This window comes from Solanum pennellii, chromosome 10 (genome assembly GCF_001406875.1).
Source record: "Solanum pennellii chromosome 10, SPENNV200".
NCBI lineage: Eukaryota > Viridiplantae > Streptophyta > Magnoliopsida > Solanales > Solanaceae > Solanum > Solanum pennellii.
Genome location: NC_028646.1, coordinates 61,594,174 through 61,613,041, shown reverse-complemented (window position 1 = coordinate 61,613,041; position 18,868 = coordinate 61,594,174). Strand labels below are relative to the sequence as shown.

The following is an 18,868-nucleotide window of genomic DNA, read 5'->3' as shown; positions in this document are numbered from 1 at the left end:
GATAAGGTGTTGCGAGGAGAGGCTAAAGAAGACAAACTCGATGAGGAAGGTGTTTTGAGAATTAAGGGAAGAGTATGTGTGCCCCGTGTTGGTAATTTGATCCACACTATTCTGACAGAGGCTCATAGTTCCAGATTTTCTATACATCCTGGTGCAACCAAGATGTACCGTGACCTAAAGCAACACTTTTGGTGGAGTAGAATGAAGCGCGACATTGTTGATTTTGTTGCCAAATGTCCAAATTGTCAACAAGTAAAGTATGAGCACAAGAGGCCCGGAGGAACACTTCAGAGAATGCCCATTCCCGAATGGAAGTGGGAAAGGATTGCAATGGACTTTGTAGTTGGTCATCCAAAGACATTGGGTAAGTTTGACTCTATTTGGGTAATTGTGGATAGGTTAACTAAGTCTGCTCACTTCATTCCGGTCAAGGTGACTTATAATGCAGAGAAGTTAGCCAAACTTTACATCTCAGAAATTGTTCAGTTGCATGGGGTTCCACTCTCCATCATATCAGATAGAGGTACGCACTTTACTTCTAAGTTTTGGAAAACATTGCATGCGGAATTGAGTACTAGGTTGGACCTTGGTACTGCATTTCACCCTCAGACCGATGGACAGTCTGAGCGAACGATTCAAGTGTTGGAGGATATGCTTCGTGCATGTGTGATAGAATTTGGTGGCCATTGGGATAGCTTCTTACCCTTAGCGGAGTTTTCATACAATAATAGCTATCACTCAAGTATTGACATGGCCCCATTTGAAGCATTGTATGGGAGGAGATGTAGGTCTCCCATTGGGTGGTTTGATGCATTTGAGGTTAGACCTTGGGGTACTGACCTTTTGAGGGATTCATTAGAGAAGGTGAAATCTATTCAAGAAAAGCTTTTAGCGGCTCAAAGTAGGCAAAAGGAATATGCAGATCGAAAGGTTAGAGACTTGGAGTTCATGGAGGGTGAACAAGTCTTGCTGAAGGTTTCACCCATGAAAGGGGTGATGCGGTTTGGTAAAAGGGGTAAACTAAGCCCAAGGTATATTGGTCCCTTTGAAGTACTTAAGCGAGTAGGAGAGGTGGCTTATGAGTTAGCCTTGCCTCCAGGGCTGTCCGGAGTGCATCCGGTATTTCATGTGTCTATGTTAAAAAGATACCATGGGGATGGAAACTACATCATTCGTTGGGATTCGGTTCTACTTGATGAAAATTTGTCTTATGAGGAGGAGCCTATTGCCATTCTAGATAGAGAAATTCGCAAGTTGAGGTCAAGGGAGATTGCATCCATCAAAGTTCAATGGAAGAATCGACCAGTTGAAGAGTCCACTTGGGAGAAGGAGGCTGATATGCAAGAAAGATACCCACACCTGTTTACAGATTCAGGTACTCCCTTTTTGCCCTTGTTTTCTTCTCGTGATCGTTCGGGGACGAACGATGGGTAAATTGGTATCTATTGTAACGACCTGTTTAGTCATTTTGAGCAGCAGATTTTATTTCTGGAAAAACTGTGTGAGTCGACGGAACCCACGACGGACCGTCATGGGCACGACGGGCCGTCGAGGGTGTCTCGTTCCAAAAGACTTAGACTTCTGAAATTTGGGTACTGAAATCGACTCTCTGAACTTGGCGACGGACCTGCAGGACGAACCGTCGTGGGCACGACGGACCGTCGCAGGTGTCTCGTTCCAGAACACTTAGACTTCTGAAATTTGGGTACTGAAATCGACTCTCTGAACTTCGTAACGGAATGGCAGGACGGACCGTCGCAGGCGTGACGGGCCGTCACAGACTCCGTAATCCCAGGCTGGGTCGGATTTCTGCTTAGTAATTTAAGGGGCGTTTTGGACTATTCCTGCTTTAATTATAAAGTTAGTGGGTTAATGTTAATAAGTCTAATTACTTGGGGGTTAAAAGAGGTAACCTTAAGTTAATTAGTGGGATATTATTGCCATCTTTATACTTAATTATATGCTAATTAGGGTAAAAGAAAGAGGGTTTGAATAAGAAAAATAAAAAGAACAAAGAGAGAGGGAGGATCGATTGATAGAGAGAGAGACGAACGAAGAGGGAAAAACAAAGCTTTGGGGAATTTGCTTGCTTGATCACGAATCTTCGGTGGAGGTAGGTTATGGTTTATGCTATTCGTAGTAAACTCTTAATAGCGAATGATATGTATTGGGTAGTATTGTAAACTCTTCTATATGCTTAATTGTATGCTTGTATGAATGTGATTGTATAATTGTGATAAAATAAGCATGATGAAGCTATTGAATCCCAAATCTTGAAAAACCCTAATCTACTTTGTTAATGAGATTGATGATGCCTTAGTATAAAAGAAGGCTTGATGAACTAAAGTAATGGGGTTGATGATGCCTTGGTATAAAAGAAGGATTGATGAATTAATAGAATGAGATTAGTGGAGCGGGTGTCACGAACCGACACGTAGTATTAGGGGGACCGGGTGTCACGAACCGACACGTAGAATTAGGGGATCGGGTGTCACGAACCGACACGTAGAATTAGGGGATCGGGTGTCACGAACCGACACGTAGAATTAGGGGATCGGGTGTCACGAACCGACACGTAGAATTAGGGGATCGGGTGTCACGAACCGACACGTAGAATTAGGGGATCGGGTGTCACGAACCGACACGTAGAATTAGGGGATCGGGTGTCACGAACCGACACGTAGAATTAGGGGATCGGGTGTCACGAACCGACACGTAGAATTAGGGGATCGGGTGTCACGAACCGACACGTAGAATTAGGGGATCGGGTGTCACGAACCGACACGTAGAATTAGGGGATCGGATGTCACGAACCGACACGTAGAATTAGGGGATCGGGTGTCACGAACCGACACGTAGAATTAGGGGATCGGATTGTCACGTACCGACACATAGTAGTAGGGGAGCGGAGTGTCACGTACCGACACAAGAGGAATAAAGATAATGAATCTTGAAAGATGTTAATATACTCAATCTAATGAACCTAATTCCCAAATGAGTATGGTATTGAGGCTTGAGTCCTCATGTGTGAACTTGGCGGTGCTTATTAATGATTATAGAACTTGTTGTTGCTACACGTTGAGTATTGTAGTTGATTTATGATATTATCTGATATATACTGTTTTCTATTTTGAGTTGGCCGATGATACCTACTCAGTACTTGTGTTTTGTACTGACCCCTACTTGTATGTTTCTTTCTTTGTCATTTGTGGAGTGCAGCAAACGTGCCATCGTCTTCAACTCAACCGCAACTCTAGCCAGTCTTCATCACACCGGATTTCAGGGTGAGCTAATGCTTCTAGCTTGGACTGGATCTTCTTCCTCATGTCTTGATGCCTTGAAGTTCCGGCATGGACTAGCTTTTGTTTATTTTAGCTTCTTAGAATACTCTTAGTTTAGTAATTTGATCATAGATGTTCTTGTGGTGATGACTTCCAGATTTTGGGGAATAATAGATGTTGAATTTTAGAAGTTATTGAATTGGTTTTTATTAATGAGTTTAAGTCTTCCGCGTTACTTTCTGTTGATATTATATGGAAATGTTAGGGTTTAGATTGGTTGGTTCGCTCACATTGGAGGGTAAGTGTGGGTGCCAGTCGCGGCTCGGTTTTGGGGTCGTGACAATATGCCAACCTTTATTCGAATGATCGATAACATAAAATACTTGTGATGCTTGGGTTGCTAATACAAATGGTTCATTTATCTTCAAACATCTCCGGCAGTTAATTCTTGATCGACGGACGGATCGATGGTCCATAGGTCAGAAAATGATCCGTAGTCCGTGACCGTCGATCGAGACCCCCATTCACCCACTCTCTAAGAAGAGCTACGATGACCAGCACGGTCTGTAGGTGGAAAATTTGCAGACAGTTAAGGGGAAATGCAGTTGGGTCAACTTCAAATGGTCATAACTCTTAGCACAACATGAATTAGGTGTCTCATGACCTACCCACAGATAGATAATTGAATTCTCTTTCCATAGCCACCAACCTTGCTAAACTCCAACCTCCGAGTAAAGAATTATGTCCATTTTAGTAAAGGCCTGTCGAACAGGCCCTGACGACGAACCCAACAACGGGACGCTGGGCAGACGATGCACCGTCAGTCCTGGCCGTCATTTGGCCCGACAGCAACTTTTGCAGCGGTCTTTTTGACATTTTCCACTCCGTTTGAACCATAGGTTACATTGTTTTGACTCTAAATCATCAGATTTTATTCAGTTTAAGCCTAGAAACATAATTAAAACATATCTAAGTCAAATCGTTAAATCAAAACCTATAAAATTAGAAGAAAGAGAGGAGAAAAAGCTCAAGAACCCTAGTTCAAGAACGCCACAAGCTCCAGCAGTTCCAGCCGCTAAACTTAAGTATTTTTTCGTGGATTTCATCACGAGGTGTGTGGGATTTAACTAGTGGGTTCCTTTCACCCATTGGGTCCCTAGTTTTCAGTCAGATTCTTGATTCCCATATCATGATTAGATCTAGGGTTTCCAGAACTTCAACAAAACTTTATGAATTTATTAGTTTTATGTTCCAAATTAGATTATCATGTTATTTCTCATATTATCGCATGAATTTCAAACCCTAGTTGTGTATTTCTTTAGTTATTGAATTACACATGCTAGGTCAGATATTTCAAACACTTCAGATATACATGCCTCAGTTATAAATACATAATTACCAGATTATTTATTGCATGCTCAGTTTGCATATTCAGTTTCGAGCTATCCAATATTTACAGAAACTCAGATATAATTAGTTAATTTACAAAATTCATTGGGAGTAGCATAATACCGAGTTGGACTATGGTTTAGCGTACCCCATAGCCCCAGAACTACTAGCCAAGTAGGTTGTAAGTCCCCTTTGTGGGCAATACATTTAGTGATCACGTCAGCATGCCTTCATACCTCTGGCAGGGTATATTGGGTCCTCTCGATAGGGCGTATACATCGGACTCCACATTTAGCACATGTGGTTTTTTATCAGTTATTAGTAGCCCCCACAGATCATTCAGACTCTCTGCATTGACCATTTATCAGTATATTCAGTATTCAGTTTCAGCATGTTATAAATTGGTCACTGCATCCAGTTAGCTCAGAATTCAGTTTATCATGTTAGATTATTATACTTGTTTTTATGCTTGTTCAGTTATGTTTTATTTTAGATTTACTCTATACTACATGCTCTATACCTTTCAAGTACTATCGCATATATGCGCTACATCTTCTCGTGATGTAGGTTCAGGTTCTCAGCATCCAGATCAGGCATAACTCGGTTTCCCAATCTCTTGTTCAGCAGATTCAGTGGTGAGTCCTCATTCTCCGAGGACAACAGTCATGAGTTTTATTTCAGTGTTTAGTCATTTAATTTCAATTTTTGCTAGATTTAGTTGGGGCTTGTCCTAGTATTTCTAGTCCAGTTTAGAGGCTACTTTCAGACATAGTTAGTTTCAACTTAGTAGTGAGTAAATATTTCTTTGTATTAAACTCATCAGTTTTTCATATATCTCAGTTTTAGCATATGGGTATTCCCCATCTTTTCATTATAATTTATATTTAGCTTCCGCAACGTTTATTATCTTTAGTATGCTCATGATCATGGCAGCAGAGTTAGCTTGGAATCACTTGTGGTCCTAGGTTCGGTGTCCGCATCTCGTAGGTAGCTCAGGGCATGAAAAAACTTGGTATCAGAGCACTAGGTTTAAGTGTCCTAGGATGTCTGAAAAGTCGCACTAAGTAGAATCCTTTTAATGGGTGTGAAGTGCACCACATCTAATGAGAGGGAGTCTATGAAGTGTTTTAGGAAAAAATTCACTTTCTTGTTACTCTTATCGTGCGTACGGTATGATCTTATTCCAATCAAACTTGACGTTCTTTGTTTCAGATCATGCCTTCTCGTAGAGCTTAGGCATGGAATGCTAATGCACGCAATGCTAACACAGTTCTTCTAGTATCATATAAGGAAGTTCAAATGCAGAATTTCATTAAGCCAATTCAGCTTTTGGCTCAAAGTATGACCAACCAGAAAAATCAGCAGGTTCTAGTTCCTACCAATAGAAATGACCGACTAGTGGCAGCCATAGTTTGTGATTTTGTTTGGACGAATCCACCTAAGTTTTAGGGGCGCAAGTTGGAAAGGACCCACAGAAGTTCATTGATAAGGTCAAGAAAATATTTGGTGTGATTTCAGTAACTAATAGTGATAGGTGAGATTGGCATCCTACAAACTCAAGGATCTGACTCACATATGGTTCACTCAGTGGAAAGACAATAGACATGACTTTGTCTTTTGTAACTCAGTATAGCAGTCCAATTCAGTGTTAGTCCAGAAACTCTCTCAGAACCTTTCTCAGTCTCTACTCCAGTCGGTGACCCAGTTATAGCTAGATGGGTATACAGAAATTACCCTATAACAGTCTCTCAGAAAGTCACCTCAGCAGATCTAGTAGAGTTAGAAATGGTAGACTTTGATGTCATTTTAGGCATGGATTGGTTACACTCATGTTATGCCTCAGTCGATTGTAGAACTAGGATTGTTCGTTTTCAGTTTCTAGATGAAGCAACCTTAGAATGGAAGGGTTGTAGCTTAGCGCCTATGGGTAGATTTATTTCTTACCTTAAGGATAGAAAGATGATATATAAGAGTTATCTCTATCATCTAGTTCGGGTTAAGAATTCTAACCTTGAAACCCCAACTCTTGAGTCAGTTCCAGTAGTCTGTGAGTTTCTAGAAGTATTTGCAGAAGATCTCCCCAGAGTCCCTTCTGAAAGGGAAATCGACTTTGGAATTGATTTCCTTCTAGATACCCAGCCTATTTCTATTCCTCCTTACAGAATGGCTCCAGCAGAGCTTAAGGAATTGAAAGAGTAGTTGAAAGACCTTCTAGATAAGGGTTTCATCAGACCTAGTTTTTCACCATGGGGTGCACCAGTATTGATCGTAAAGAAGAAAGATGATTCTCTCAGAATGTGCATTGACTATAGATAGTTGAACATGGTCACAATCAAGAATAAGTATCCCATCCCCTGGATTGATGACTTGTTTGACCAACTTCAGGGTGCTAGTCATTTCTCAAAGATAGACCTCAGATCAGGTTATCATCAGCTTAGAGTCAGAGATAGTGACCTACCGAAAAAAGCCTTCAGAACTCAGAATGGTCCTTATGAATTTGTAGTTATGTCATTTGGACTAACTAATGCTCCTGCAGCTTTCATGGATTTGATGAACAGAGTGTTCAATTAGTACTTGGACTTGTTCATTATCGTCTTTATTGATGATATCCTCATTTACTCTAGGAGTGAGGAAGATCATGCAAGTCATTTGAGAGTCATTCTGCAGACTGTCAAGGATCGCCAGTTATTCGATAAGTTTAGTAAATGTGAGTTCTAGTTGCAATCCGTTGCTTTTCTTGGTCACATTGTATCTAGCGAAGGGATCCGGGTGGATTCGCAGAAGATAGAACCTGTGAAACAGTGGCCCGTACCTACCTATGATACAGATATCAGAAGTTTCTTAGGTCTAGCGGGTTATTAAAGAAGGTTTGTTGAAGGATTTTCATCCATAGCCTCACCATTGACTAGGATGACTTAGAATATAGTAAAATTCCAATGGTCAGGTGATTGTGAGAAAAGCTTTGTAGATTGAAAACTAGATTGACTACAGCTCCTGTCTTGACTCCACCAGAGGGTTCAGATAGTTATGTGATCTATTATGATGCATCCAGAGTTGGCCTAGGTTATCTGTTGATGCAGCGAGGTAAGGTGATAGCTTATGCCTCTAAACAAATTAAGGTTCATGAGAAGAACTAACCAACTCATGACCTCGAGCTTGCAGTAGTGGTGTTTGCACTCAAGATCTGGAGACACTACTTGTATGATTTTCACATAGATGTGTTCACTGACCATAAGAGCCTTTAGTATGTGTTTACCCAAAAGGAGTTGAATCTTCGCCAGAGGAGATGACTTGAGTTCCTTAAGAATTATGATATGAGTGTGCATTACCATCCTGGTAAGGTGAATGCAGTAGCAGATGCTCTTAGTAGATTATCTATGGGTAGTGCAGTCCATGTTGAGGAAGAAATGAAGGAGCTAGTGAAGGATGTTCACAGGCTTGCTCGCTTGGGAGTTCGCCTTATGAGCATATCAGACAGCGGTGTAACAGTTTAGAATAGGTCAAAATCGTCTTTGGTAGTGGAGGTTAAGGAAAAGCAAGACAGTGACCCAATCTTGCTTGAACTTAAGGGTGCAGTCCATAATCAGAGAGTGGAGGTTTTCTCCCAAGGGAAAAATGGTGTACTTCACTATCAGGGTAGATTGTGTGTTCCTGATGTGGGCGAGTTGAGACAACATATTATTGCATAAGCCCATAACTCTAGGTATTCTATTCATCCAGGTGCCACTAAGATGTACTGCGATCTACGAATAGTCTTTTGGTGGAATGGCATGAAGAGCGATATAGCAGATTTTGTGAGTAAGTGCCCCAATTGCCAACAAGTCAAGGTTAAAATATCAGAAACCAGGAGGTATAACTCAAGATATCGATATTCCTACTTGAAAGTGGGATGTGATCAATACGGATTTCATCACAGGGTTACCTCGTACTCGCAGACAGCATGACTCCATTTAGGTGATAGTTGATAGGATGACTAAGTCTTCTCGCTTTTTAGCGGTCAAGACTACAGATTCGGCGGAGGACTATGCCAAGCTTTACATCAATGAAATTGTGAGGTTGCATGGTGTTCCTTTGTTTATAATCTCAGATAGAGGTCCTCAGTTTACCTCTCATTTCTAGAAGTCATTTCAGAAAGATCTTGGTACTCAAGTTAATCGTAGTACAACATTTCATCCACAGACGGATGGGCAGGTAGAGCGTACCATTCAGACCTTAGAGGATATTGAGAGCTTGTGTGATCGATTTCAAAGGTAGTTGGGATGATCACCATCCTCTTATCGAGTTTGCCTACAATAATAGCTACATTCCTGCATTCAGATGGCCCCTTATGAGGCTTTATATGGGCGTAGATGTAGATCTCCTGTTGGTTGGTTTGAAGTAGGTGAAGCAGCTTTGATAGGGACAAATTCAGTCCTTTATGCTATGGAGAAAGTGCAACTCTTTAGAGATAGACTTAACACAACCCAAAGTCGTCAGAAATCTTATGCAGATGTAAGGAGAAGGGAACTAGAGTTCGAAGTTGTTGATTGGTTTTTTGTGAAAGTCTCACCTATGAAAGGGGTGATGAGATTTGGAAAGAAAAGGAAGCTCAGTCCTAGATATGTAGGTTCTTACAAGATACTGAAAAGGGTTGGCAAGGTGGCATATGAGTTAGAGTTGCCAGTAGAATTAGCAGCAGTGCATCCGGTCTTCCACATATCACTCTTGAAGAAGTGTGTGAGTGACCCAACCTCTATAGTGCCATTAGAGAGTGTGGCGGTCAAAGATAGTCTTTCTTATGATGATGTACCAGTTGATATTCTTGACTGTTAGGTAAGAAGGTTGAGAAACAAAGAATTCGCTTCAGTCAAGGTTTTGTGGAGGAGTCAGTCCGTAGAGGAACCTACTTGGGAAGCAGAAACAGCCATGAAAGCCAAGAATCCTCACCTCTTTCCTTCTGATTCCACTCCAGCTTGAGGTAATAGTTCCTCTGCAGTTTTCCAGTCATTCATGCATAAAATCAGCCTTAGAATCATGTTCCCTCAGTTTGTATTTGCATTTTCAGCGTATTTGCATGTACTCGGAACTCAATTTAGTCAGAAACTCAGTTCTAGTGTTTAGTAGTGGGGTTTGCATCTCTCTCCCTCTATTTCATCTAGTTTAGTCTTCATTCGAAGACGAATGTTCCCAAGGGGGAGATAATGTAACACCCCATATCCAAAATAGACAAAAAATTAGTTTTTTAGAAAAATCTGCAGGTGCAACCAACGGTGGCATCGACGGTCCGTAAGACAGACAACGGTCTGTCCTGCACAACCGTCGATGGGATCAAAAACTCCCAATAATTCAGCCGGGAAAAATTAGCTAAGTCTTGATCGACGGACAGACCGACGATCTGTAGGTCAGACGATGGCTTGTAGTCCATGACCGTCGATCGAGATCCCCATTCACCCACTCTCTGACAAGATCTACGGATGACGAACATGGTCCTTAGGTGGAAAATTTGCAGACAGTTAAGGGGAAATGTAGTTGGGTCAACTTCAAATGGTAATAACTCTTAGAACAAGATGAATTAGGTGTCTCATGACCTATCCACAAATACATAATTGAATTATCTTTCCATAGCCATCGACTTTTCTAAAATCCGACCTTCGAGTAAAGAGTTATGCCCATTTTAGTAAAGGCCTGTTGAATAGGCCCTGATGATGGACCAAACGACGGGGCGTCGGCAGACGACGGACTATCAGTCCTGGCCATCGTTTGGCCTGACAACAACTTTCCCAGGGGTCTTTTTGATCTTTCCCACTCTGTTTAAACCCTAAGTTACGTCGTTTTGACCCTAAATCATCCGATTTTAGTCAGTTTAAGCCTAGAAACATAATTAAAACATATCTAAGTCGAATCATTAAAGCAAAACTTAGAAAATTAGAAGTAAGAGAGGAGAAAAAGCTCAAGAACCCTGGTTCAAGAATGCCACAAGCTCCAGCAGTTCCAGCCCCGAAACTTAAGTATTTTTTCGTGGATTTCATCACCAGATATGTGGAATTTCACTTGTTGGTTCCTTTCACCCATTGGGTCCTTAGTTTTAAGTCAGATTCTTGATTCCCATATCATGATTAGATCTAGGGTTTCTAGAACTTCAACAGAACTTTATAAATTTATTAGTTTTATGTTAAAATCAGATTATCATGTTATTTCTCAGATTATTGCATGAATTTCAAACCCTAGCTTTGTATTTCTTTAGTTCTTGAATTACACATGCTAGGTCAGATATTTCAGACACTTCAGATATGCATGCCTCAATTATTAATGCATAATTACAAGATTAATTATTGCATTCTCAGTTTGCATGTTCAGTTTTCGAGCTATCCAGTATTTACAAAAACTCAGACATAATCAGTCAATTTACAGAATTCAATGGGAGTAGCATTATACCGAGTTGGACTAGGGTTTAGCGTACCCAATAGTCTCAGAACTACTAGCCAAGTAGGTTGTAAGTTCCCTCTGTGGGCAATCAATTTAGTGATCATGCCAGCATGCCTTTATACCTCTGGCAGGGTATATTGGGTCCTCTCGATAGGGCGTATACATCGGACTCCACATTTAGCTCATGTGGTTTAATTATCAGTTATTAGTAGCTCCCGCAGATCATTTAGACTCTCTGCATTGACCATTTATCACTATATTCAGTATTCAGTTTCAGCATGTTCTAAATTGGTCATTGCATCCAGTTAGCTCAGAATTCAGTTTATCATGTCAGATTATTATACTTGCTTTTATGCTTGTTCAGTTATGTTTTATTTCAGCTTTACTCTATCCTACATGCTCAGTACCTTTCAAGTACTGACGCATACGTGCGCTACATCTTCTCGTGATGTAGGTTCAGGTTATTAACATCTAAATCACGCACAGATTGATTTCCCAATTCCAGTTCAGCAGATTCAGTGGTGAGTCCTCATTCTCCGAGGACAACAGTCATGAGTTTCATTTCTGTCTTTATTCATTTAGTTTCAGTTTTTGCTTGATTTAGCTGGGGCTTGTCCCAGTATTTCTAGTCAAGTTTAGAGGCTATTTTAAGAAATAGTTAGTTTCAGCTTAGTAGTGAGTTAATGTTTCTGTATTAAACTCATCGGTTTTTCGTATATCTCAGTTTTAGCGTATGGTTATTCCCCATATTTTCATTATAATTTATGATTTAGCTTCCGAAATAGTTTATTATCTTTTGTATGCTCATGATTATGCCAGCAGGGTTAGCTTGGGATCACTTGTGGTCCTACGTTTCATGTCCGCGTTTAGAGGGTAGATCGGGGCGTGACAATAGGTATCTCTCTATTGGATACATCCATCAATGTTGAACTGGTCCAACAATCCTAGCTTCATTATGTAAATGAATAGACAAGTTCACAATGACATAAAAAAAAAGCAGGAGGGAACACCTTTTCTAACTTGCATAGTGTTATTGGTATTTGGGCTTCTATTTGTTCCAACTCCTCCATGCTCAAGCATTTTCCTCCAAGAACATTGAAAAAAATAGACAACTCAATAAGTGGTTCAGACACAGATTTGCAAAGCCTACCACACATGGCAAGTGGGAGTAAATGTTGTAGAATCATATGACAATCATGGCTTTTTAATCCAGAAATTTTTTTATCCTTATGGTTGACAAATTGAGAAACATTTGAGGAATTCATCTGGGACCATTAAATTTTTCAAAATTTTCAAAAAATTTTTGCTTCTCTTCAACAGATAATGTGTAAGATGCTGCCGGCAACTCATATTCATCTACATTTTGTATTGGATGCAATTCTTTTCGTATATCCATTTCTTCTAAATCCAATCGAGTACTCAATGTGTCTTTTCTTTTCCCTTTGATATCTAAAATTGTCCCCAAAATATTGTCACATATACTCTTCTCAATGTGCATCATATCAAGATTATGTCGCAATAATAAGGATTTCCAATATGAAAGATCAAAAAAATATATTCTTCTTGTTCCAGTTACCACCCCTTTCTTATGCGATATTTTAACCTTTTTCTGTGGATCCTTTGTTAATAAGATCCATCTAAATCAGCAACTTGATCAAGTATATCAGCACCAGACAACATTTCTGGTGGTAGCCTATGCTCAATAGTGTTATCAAATGACACTTTATCATTTCTCTGTTTGTGATTAAGAGGAAGATAGCGTCTGTGGCCAATATAACACCGTTTTTGGGCATTTCTTAGCCATGTAAAGCATGTTTTCTTATTGCAACATAGGCAAGCCAATTTTCATTTTGTACTCCATCCAGACAAATTTGCATATGCTGGAAAGTCGTTAATGGTCCACAACAAAGATGCATGTAACTGAAAATTCATTCTAGTTGATGTATCGAATATCTCCGCTTCAGTTTCCCACAATTCATTCAACTCCTCGATAAAAGGTTGTAGATAGACATCAATTGCATCACCAGGACCATTAGGACAAGGTATAAGCATTGATAGAATAAAATTCTCTTGCTTCACGCAAAGCAAAGGGTGCAAATTATAAGGAACAAGTACCACAGGCCAAATGCTGTAGGGAGTTCTCGACCCAAATGGTTGAAAACCATCACTAGCAAGTCCAAGCCGCACATTACGAGGTTCAGCTGCAAAACATGGGTGAAGTTCATCAAAATTTTTCCATGCCATTGAAACGGCTGGATGCCTCATTATTCCATCATCAACTCTTTTGTCATGATGCCATGAAATCAAATGAGATGTCTTTGAGCACATAAATAATCTTTGAACTCTTTGCTTTAGAGGAAAATAACATAAAATCTTTCAGGGTATATTTTTTCCTTTTTTCTATTTTGTTTCCCCACTATGTTTTGCATCCTTCCATCTAGATGCACCACAAACTTTTCACGATTGAAGACAATTATCATCGTTCCAATATAACATGCAATCATTCTTACATGCATCAATCTTCTTACAAGAAAGCCCAAGATCTCGAATTACCTTCTTTGCCTCATAATATGAATCTGGTAAGTTTATTCCATCAAGCAATAAATCATCTTTAAAAAATTTTAATAGCATCATAAATAACTCATTACTCCAATGGCCAATACTTTTAAGATGAAGCAATTTAATCATAGTAGAAAGTTTAGAAACTTTTGCACTTTCATATAATGATAGATCAAGATCTTTTAATAAACTATAAAATCTTTTTGCTTCAGCATTTGGTTCCTCCTCTCGAAGATCATTACCACTACTATTATTCATATTATCTCCATCAAAATGAGGCTAAAAATCTCTTAGCAACCCATGTAATTCGTCCTCAACATCATCCTCTTCAATGTCATTATCATCTAGAAATTCAAAATATGACTGTGCTTCACCTGACATCTCCCCATGGTGATATTGAAGACTATAACTTGGTATTATCCCATGTACTATTAAATGTGACCTAACTACAACACGTGTTCTAAAAGTTGCATTACCTCATTTAATACATGGACAACGGATCAACATTGGTTCTCCTAATTTTGTAAAAGAATAATCCAAGAACTTCTCTACCCCATCTATATAAGCATTAGCAAGTCTATAGTTAATAAGTTCCATGCATTATTTATTAGGCGCCATAACCTTCGTGCACGTAAAATAGTTATAACAATTCATTAATATAACAAGCAGGTAGTAGTAATTAGACATTTACTTTTAGAGTTGTAGATTCATGTGCAATAGATGCATATCTTTATATACGGATTACAAGAAAAAATCAAGAAACAAATACTTAACTGATACTTAAACAAGAAGCACAAATAAATACTCACAACATGGCATTAAAATGTTACACAAATTGGAATAGTCAAATTACATGAAAAAAGTCTACCAATTCAAGGAATTTCAACATATAAATAGTAAAAGACACAAATATTTCAAAATAATAACTTTTGAATGTACATTCTAAACTTCAATAATATGTTTAGTTATTTATAAAAAGCTTGTGTAAAATAATATAAATCTAATGATGGCTACTCTTTTTCTTGAATATATGGCAGTACCATATTTGCAGATGATTATGAAGCAAATGAGGGAATCAGATGGTGATTAGATCTGCTTGCAACTAAACTTCTAAACAATAACAAAGGTATTGACAACATATGTTATTAATGTAAAATTACAGCTCAGGAATCCAAAAATCAATTGCATTTCTTTAAAAGTTGGAAAACTCATAAAGATCATCTGGTCTATAGTTTCTACATTTATGGTTATGAGATGAATATACAAAGTAGGTTCACAAAAAAATTGTAAAAGTACACACAAAGGTTAGATAACTCGTTTAATCTAATCCTCGTTATATTTATAGAAGTGTATGTGAAGACCAAAGAAAAAAGATGAAATATTTTATATTTTTCTGTTTGTAGCATTTAAATTGTTACAATTATGCAATTTTTTATTACCTTTACTGAACACATCAATGTTTGGACAGTGGTATTACCATTATTCAAAAATCAATGGAACACACTAGAAGATGGCAACCCCCAGTACCTCTTGAAACGGGTAATAAGACAAGATTGAAAAACATAGAAAGAGAAACTACCAAAAAAATTTGGACAAATACATCAAATATTTTCAAAGAAGAAATGTTAAGAAAAAAAATACCTTACAAACCAAATCAACACAGAGCCTTTAAAAGAGTAGTTTTGCAGTCACTTTCAACAACAAGAAGCAACACAAAAAAATTAGAATCAAAGTCTACACCAACCAAGGTAGAAATAAGCGTAAATGAGATGTACTTCATAGAAAAGAAAATATGAAATGAAACAAAGAGCGTACAAAACAATCAACCAGCTAAATGAATTCACATAAACACAATTTCAGCATAGTCTTTCCAATGCTAAATGAAATAACAGAAACACAATTTCAGCATAGTACTCAATGTGTCTTTTGTTTTCCCTTTTAATATGTATTTTTTCCTATGGATAGCTTGAAAATTTATGATTCCACTGGGTGATGTCCTACGACACATCAGAGTCAGTATAGATTCATAATGTTAGTGCTGCACTAAGCCTACAACTGAGACTATGTCTCGTATCTTCTTAACCTCCCCCATAGCTACTAAGCTAAGGAGGTTGTTTGCTAATTTTTGCAGGGATTCAAATGATGGGGTTAGAACTTTCACAAGTCTGCAATAAATTGTGCACATCATATTGTTGTTCAAAATTAAAACCCCAGTATTGAAAGTGGTCCCAGCCGTTGTGATATGGAAGCTGTGGAAAAGGAGAAATACGTTGAAGCATGGAAAGAGTTGTTCTTACAACAGTCTAGTTTTTTAAGTAAATTCAGATTTATGGAGACATGGGAGGACCACCTATTCAGGATTACATATTCCTACAAATTTGTCTAATATCATAGATTTTCTTGAAAAGCATACTTCAAGGATTCATTATATCGTAGTCAGCTGGAAACACTCTAAAGATAGGTCTTGTGAAATGCAACAGACATGGTTCATCAAGGGAAATTCTTGATAGAAGCACTTATGGTTTCTCCTTAAGATATTGTTCAAGAGATCTACTACATGCTCAAGGTGAAGAGATTCATAAATGTACAAACTTAGAGGCGAAAGTTATAGCTATAAGGGAGGAAATCACTCATCGCCTAATGTTGGGATGAATCAAGTATGTTATTATGATCCTTATTAAAGTTTAGGAGATTCCATGGGATGCATCTCAATTATGTCAGATTCAACTTAAAGAAACTTACAGAGAAGGAAATATGCGGGCAGATTATTTAGCCAACATGGCTTTTGACACTACTGGCAGGTTTGAGATTTATAATTTTTCAGATCCTACAAATCAAGCGAGGACGATTCTTAATTTAGACAAACAACAATTTACTAAAAATATCAAGCCTTATATTATGTGTGGGGAAGAAGGAGTGTTTATTTCATGATTAACAGGTTCCATATTTACAAGTTCTGCACATAATTTACGAATTTGAAAGAGGCTCAAAAACTCAATCCTCTATCAACACATGAGGACATAATTACGGATTCACCAATTAGAAAAAGAGGAGTTATATATCAATGTATACTTGTACTTTTAGAGAAAGAATACTCATAAAGTAATAAATCAACACAGATAGACCAAAACCAATAAGACTAGGCCCCAATTTCCAACATTAGACTTAGATGTGACAAAGCTAATATTTTGTAAGTTACTCTACTAAAGTTAAGACAAATTTGCAAAAAGATGATATAAGTATTCCTCCTTGCTACATTGTTTTGCAAAGATTGTAAAGTGTGCTATATACATAAATGGTCAGGTTGTTGGCCAATATTGCAGTTATTCAAAAGTTATTATTTTAAATCAAAATTCATGCTACAACTACTGTGGACCCGAATAACAACAAAAAAAATAAAGAAAACAGGAATAAGAAAACCTAATCTCTACATTTACACAAAAAATTATATCATATTATAAGGTAGAATTACACTTGTGAAGGATAATGAAAAGTTTTTCCTACAAATTATCAGATTGAAAAGTTTATTCAGTAATTATCATTATTGTGATATCTTTTATCGTCAATCGAGGCTACTGCAGAAAGTACACACAAACATATGCTTGCAATGACTAGTATATATAATTTAAGACCATGTACACCAAAAATATATTGAATAAACTAGATTATTTATAAAGAGTAAACATAAAATTGGGAAAAATAAGAAATTCCACCAAACAATTCATATTCAAAACAAAAGGAACATACTTCAAAAAGAAGGGAACTCCAAGAAGATGTGAAATTATTATCACACACAGCAAAATAACAACAACAATAAGGTGAAATTTAAAGTAAGAAACGAAACTTGACTTCTGCAATTTGTAAAGAATAGGCGTTGATTTCCATTTATAAGAGCTTGAACAGATACCTGGAGCTAACAGTATCACAATAATCATGGTTTGTTTTACGAATATTTCTCCAAAAAATCAGTTCTCTAATAATCTGAGTTAGTCACTCCATTAGTTCTCTGTCTGATAAGTGTTGAGCAGTAATGACGAAAGATTGTATTTCTTCTTTTAGCACCTGCCACTGTTAAATAAATTAATTTTAAGAAATTTCCTATTATATATATATAATACTAAACAAAAGAATATTCTGTAAATATCATAATATTATATTGTTGCAACTAAAAACCTAAGGACCCTTGACAGTGCTTCACCATCAATAAGCAGTAACTAAAGTAGCAGGTCATCAGGTAAGCATCACCTTAGCAGGAAAAGTAGAAGGTTAGCAAATAAAGCAGCAACTTAGCACGTAAAGTAGCATGTTAGCTTAACACTTAACAATAACTTCTAACAACAACTAAGTCGACAACACTCTAGGTGCAAAAACAATTTTTACATATGCGAAAATAGGCCAACATGTTGTATACTTTATTTTTAAGGAAACACATAGCAATTTGTAGTCACTAAGAGAAGATATCAAGCTACGACAATAATAAAAGTTTCAATAGTCCGTCGGCTAAGACACAAAGAAATAGAGGGTACAATTGTTGTCTTAGGGAAGCCTTAAAATCAATTGATCGGTTAGTACAATTATCATTTCTAAGCAGAGACACAAAACAGTGGAGCAGGGATATAAAGCCTGAACTGTTAGGTATCGTTTGGTAGAGTGTGTTAGGAAAAATAATACATGCATTAGATATGTATATTAGTAATACCTTGTTTATTACATTTTTTTTGTTATATATAACTAATACAAGCATTAGTTATACACAATATTGTGTATTAAGTTGTGTATTACTAATACCAAGAAATTCTAGGTATTAGTAATACATAACATTTTAACACTTGTATTAGATTATGTAATTACAAAAGTACCCTCAAAACCCTTTAAAAGAACATTTTCCATAGTACTTGTTTCATCTTCTCTTTCATCGTCTCTGTACTTTGTCAAAGAAAATTCAAGAGAAGATTTTTCTTCCTTTTGCTCAATCAAACATTGTTTCCTCATCTTCATAAGGTTAGTAGTCTTGTCTTTCATTAAAATATGTATTTTTCAACATCTCTTTCACAATTTAAGATGAAATTTAGGTTTAGCTCGTTTTTTAATATGCTTTGAGCTCATCTATTTCACTCTTTATATGGTTGAAAATTAGGAATTTATATACATAGATACTTGTTTAAAAGCTTTGTATGTATTCATTCATATTTTTATGGCAAATATAGGTGTTATTATGGATCTTCAACCATTAT

General features: G+C 37.5%; 1 protein-coding gene across 5 annotated transcripts in view; it reads right to left on the bottom strand.

Annotated features, from left to right (window-relative positions):
- The window catches only part of LOC107001438, a 39,314-nt gene that overhangs the window by 16,276 nt on the left and 4,170 nt on the right, over positions 1 to 18,868 (bottom strand). For 4 of the 5 annotated variants that reach the window (XR_003574714.1, XR_003574713.1, XR_003574715.1 and 1 more), the window contains exon 2: positions 17,542 to 17,702. Coding sequence is in view for 1 of the 5 variants with exons in the window: in XM_027912231.1 (XP_027768032.1) it covers positions 12,086 to 12,159; positions 17,542 to 17,569 (102 nt within the window). In the remaining 4 variants the exon portion in view is untranslated. Of the gene's footprint in view, positions 1 to 12,085; positions 12,160 to 17,541; positions 17,703 to 18,868 lie in introns of all 5 variants that reach the window. The other variant, XM_027912231.1, reaches the window with a different exon arrangement.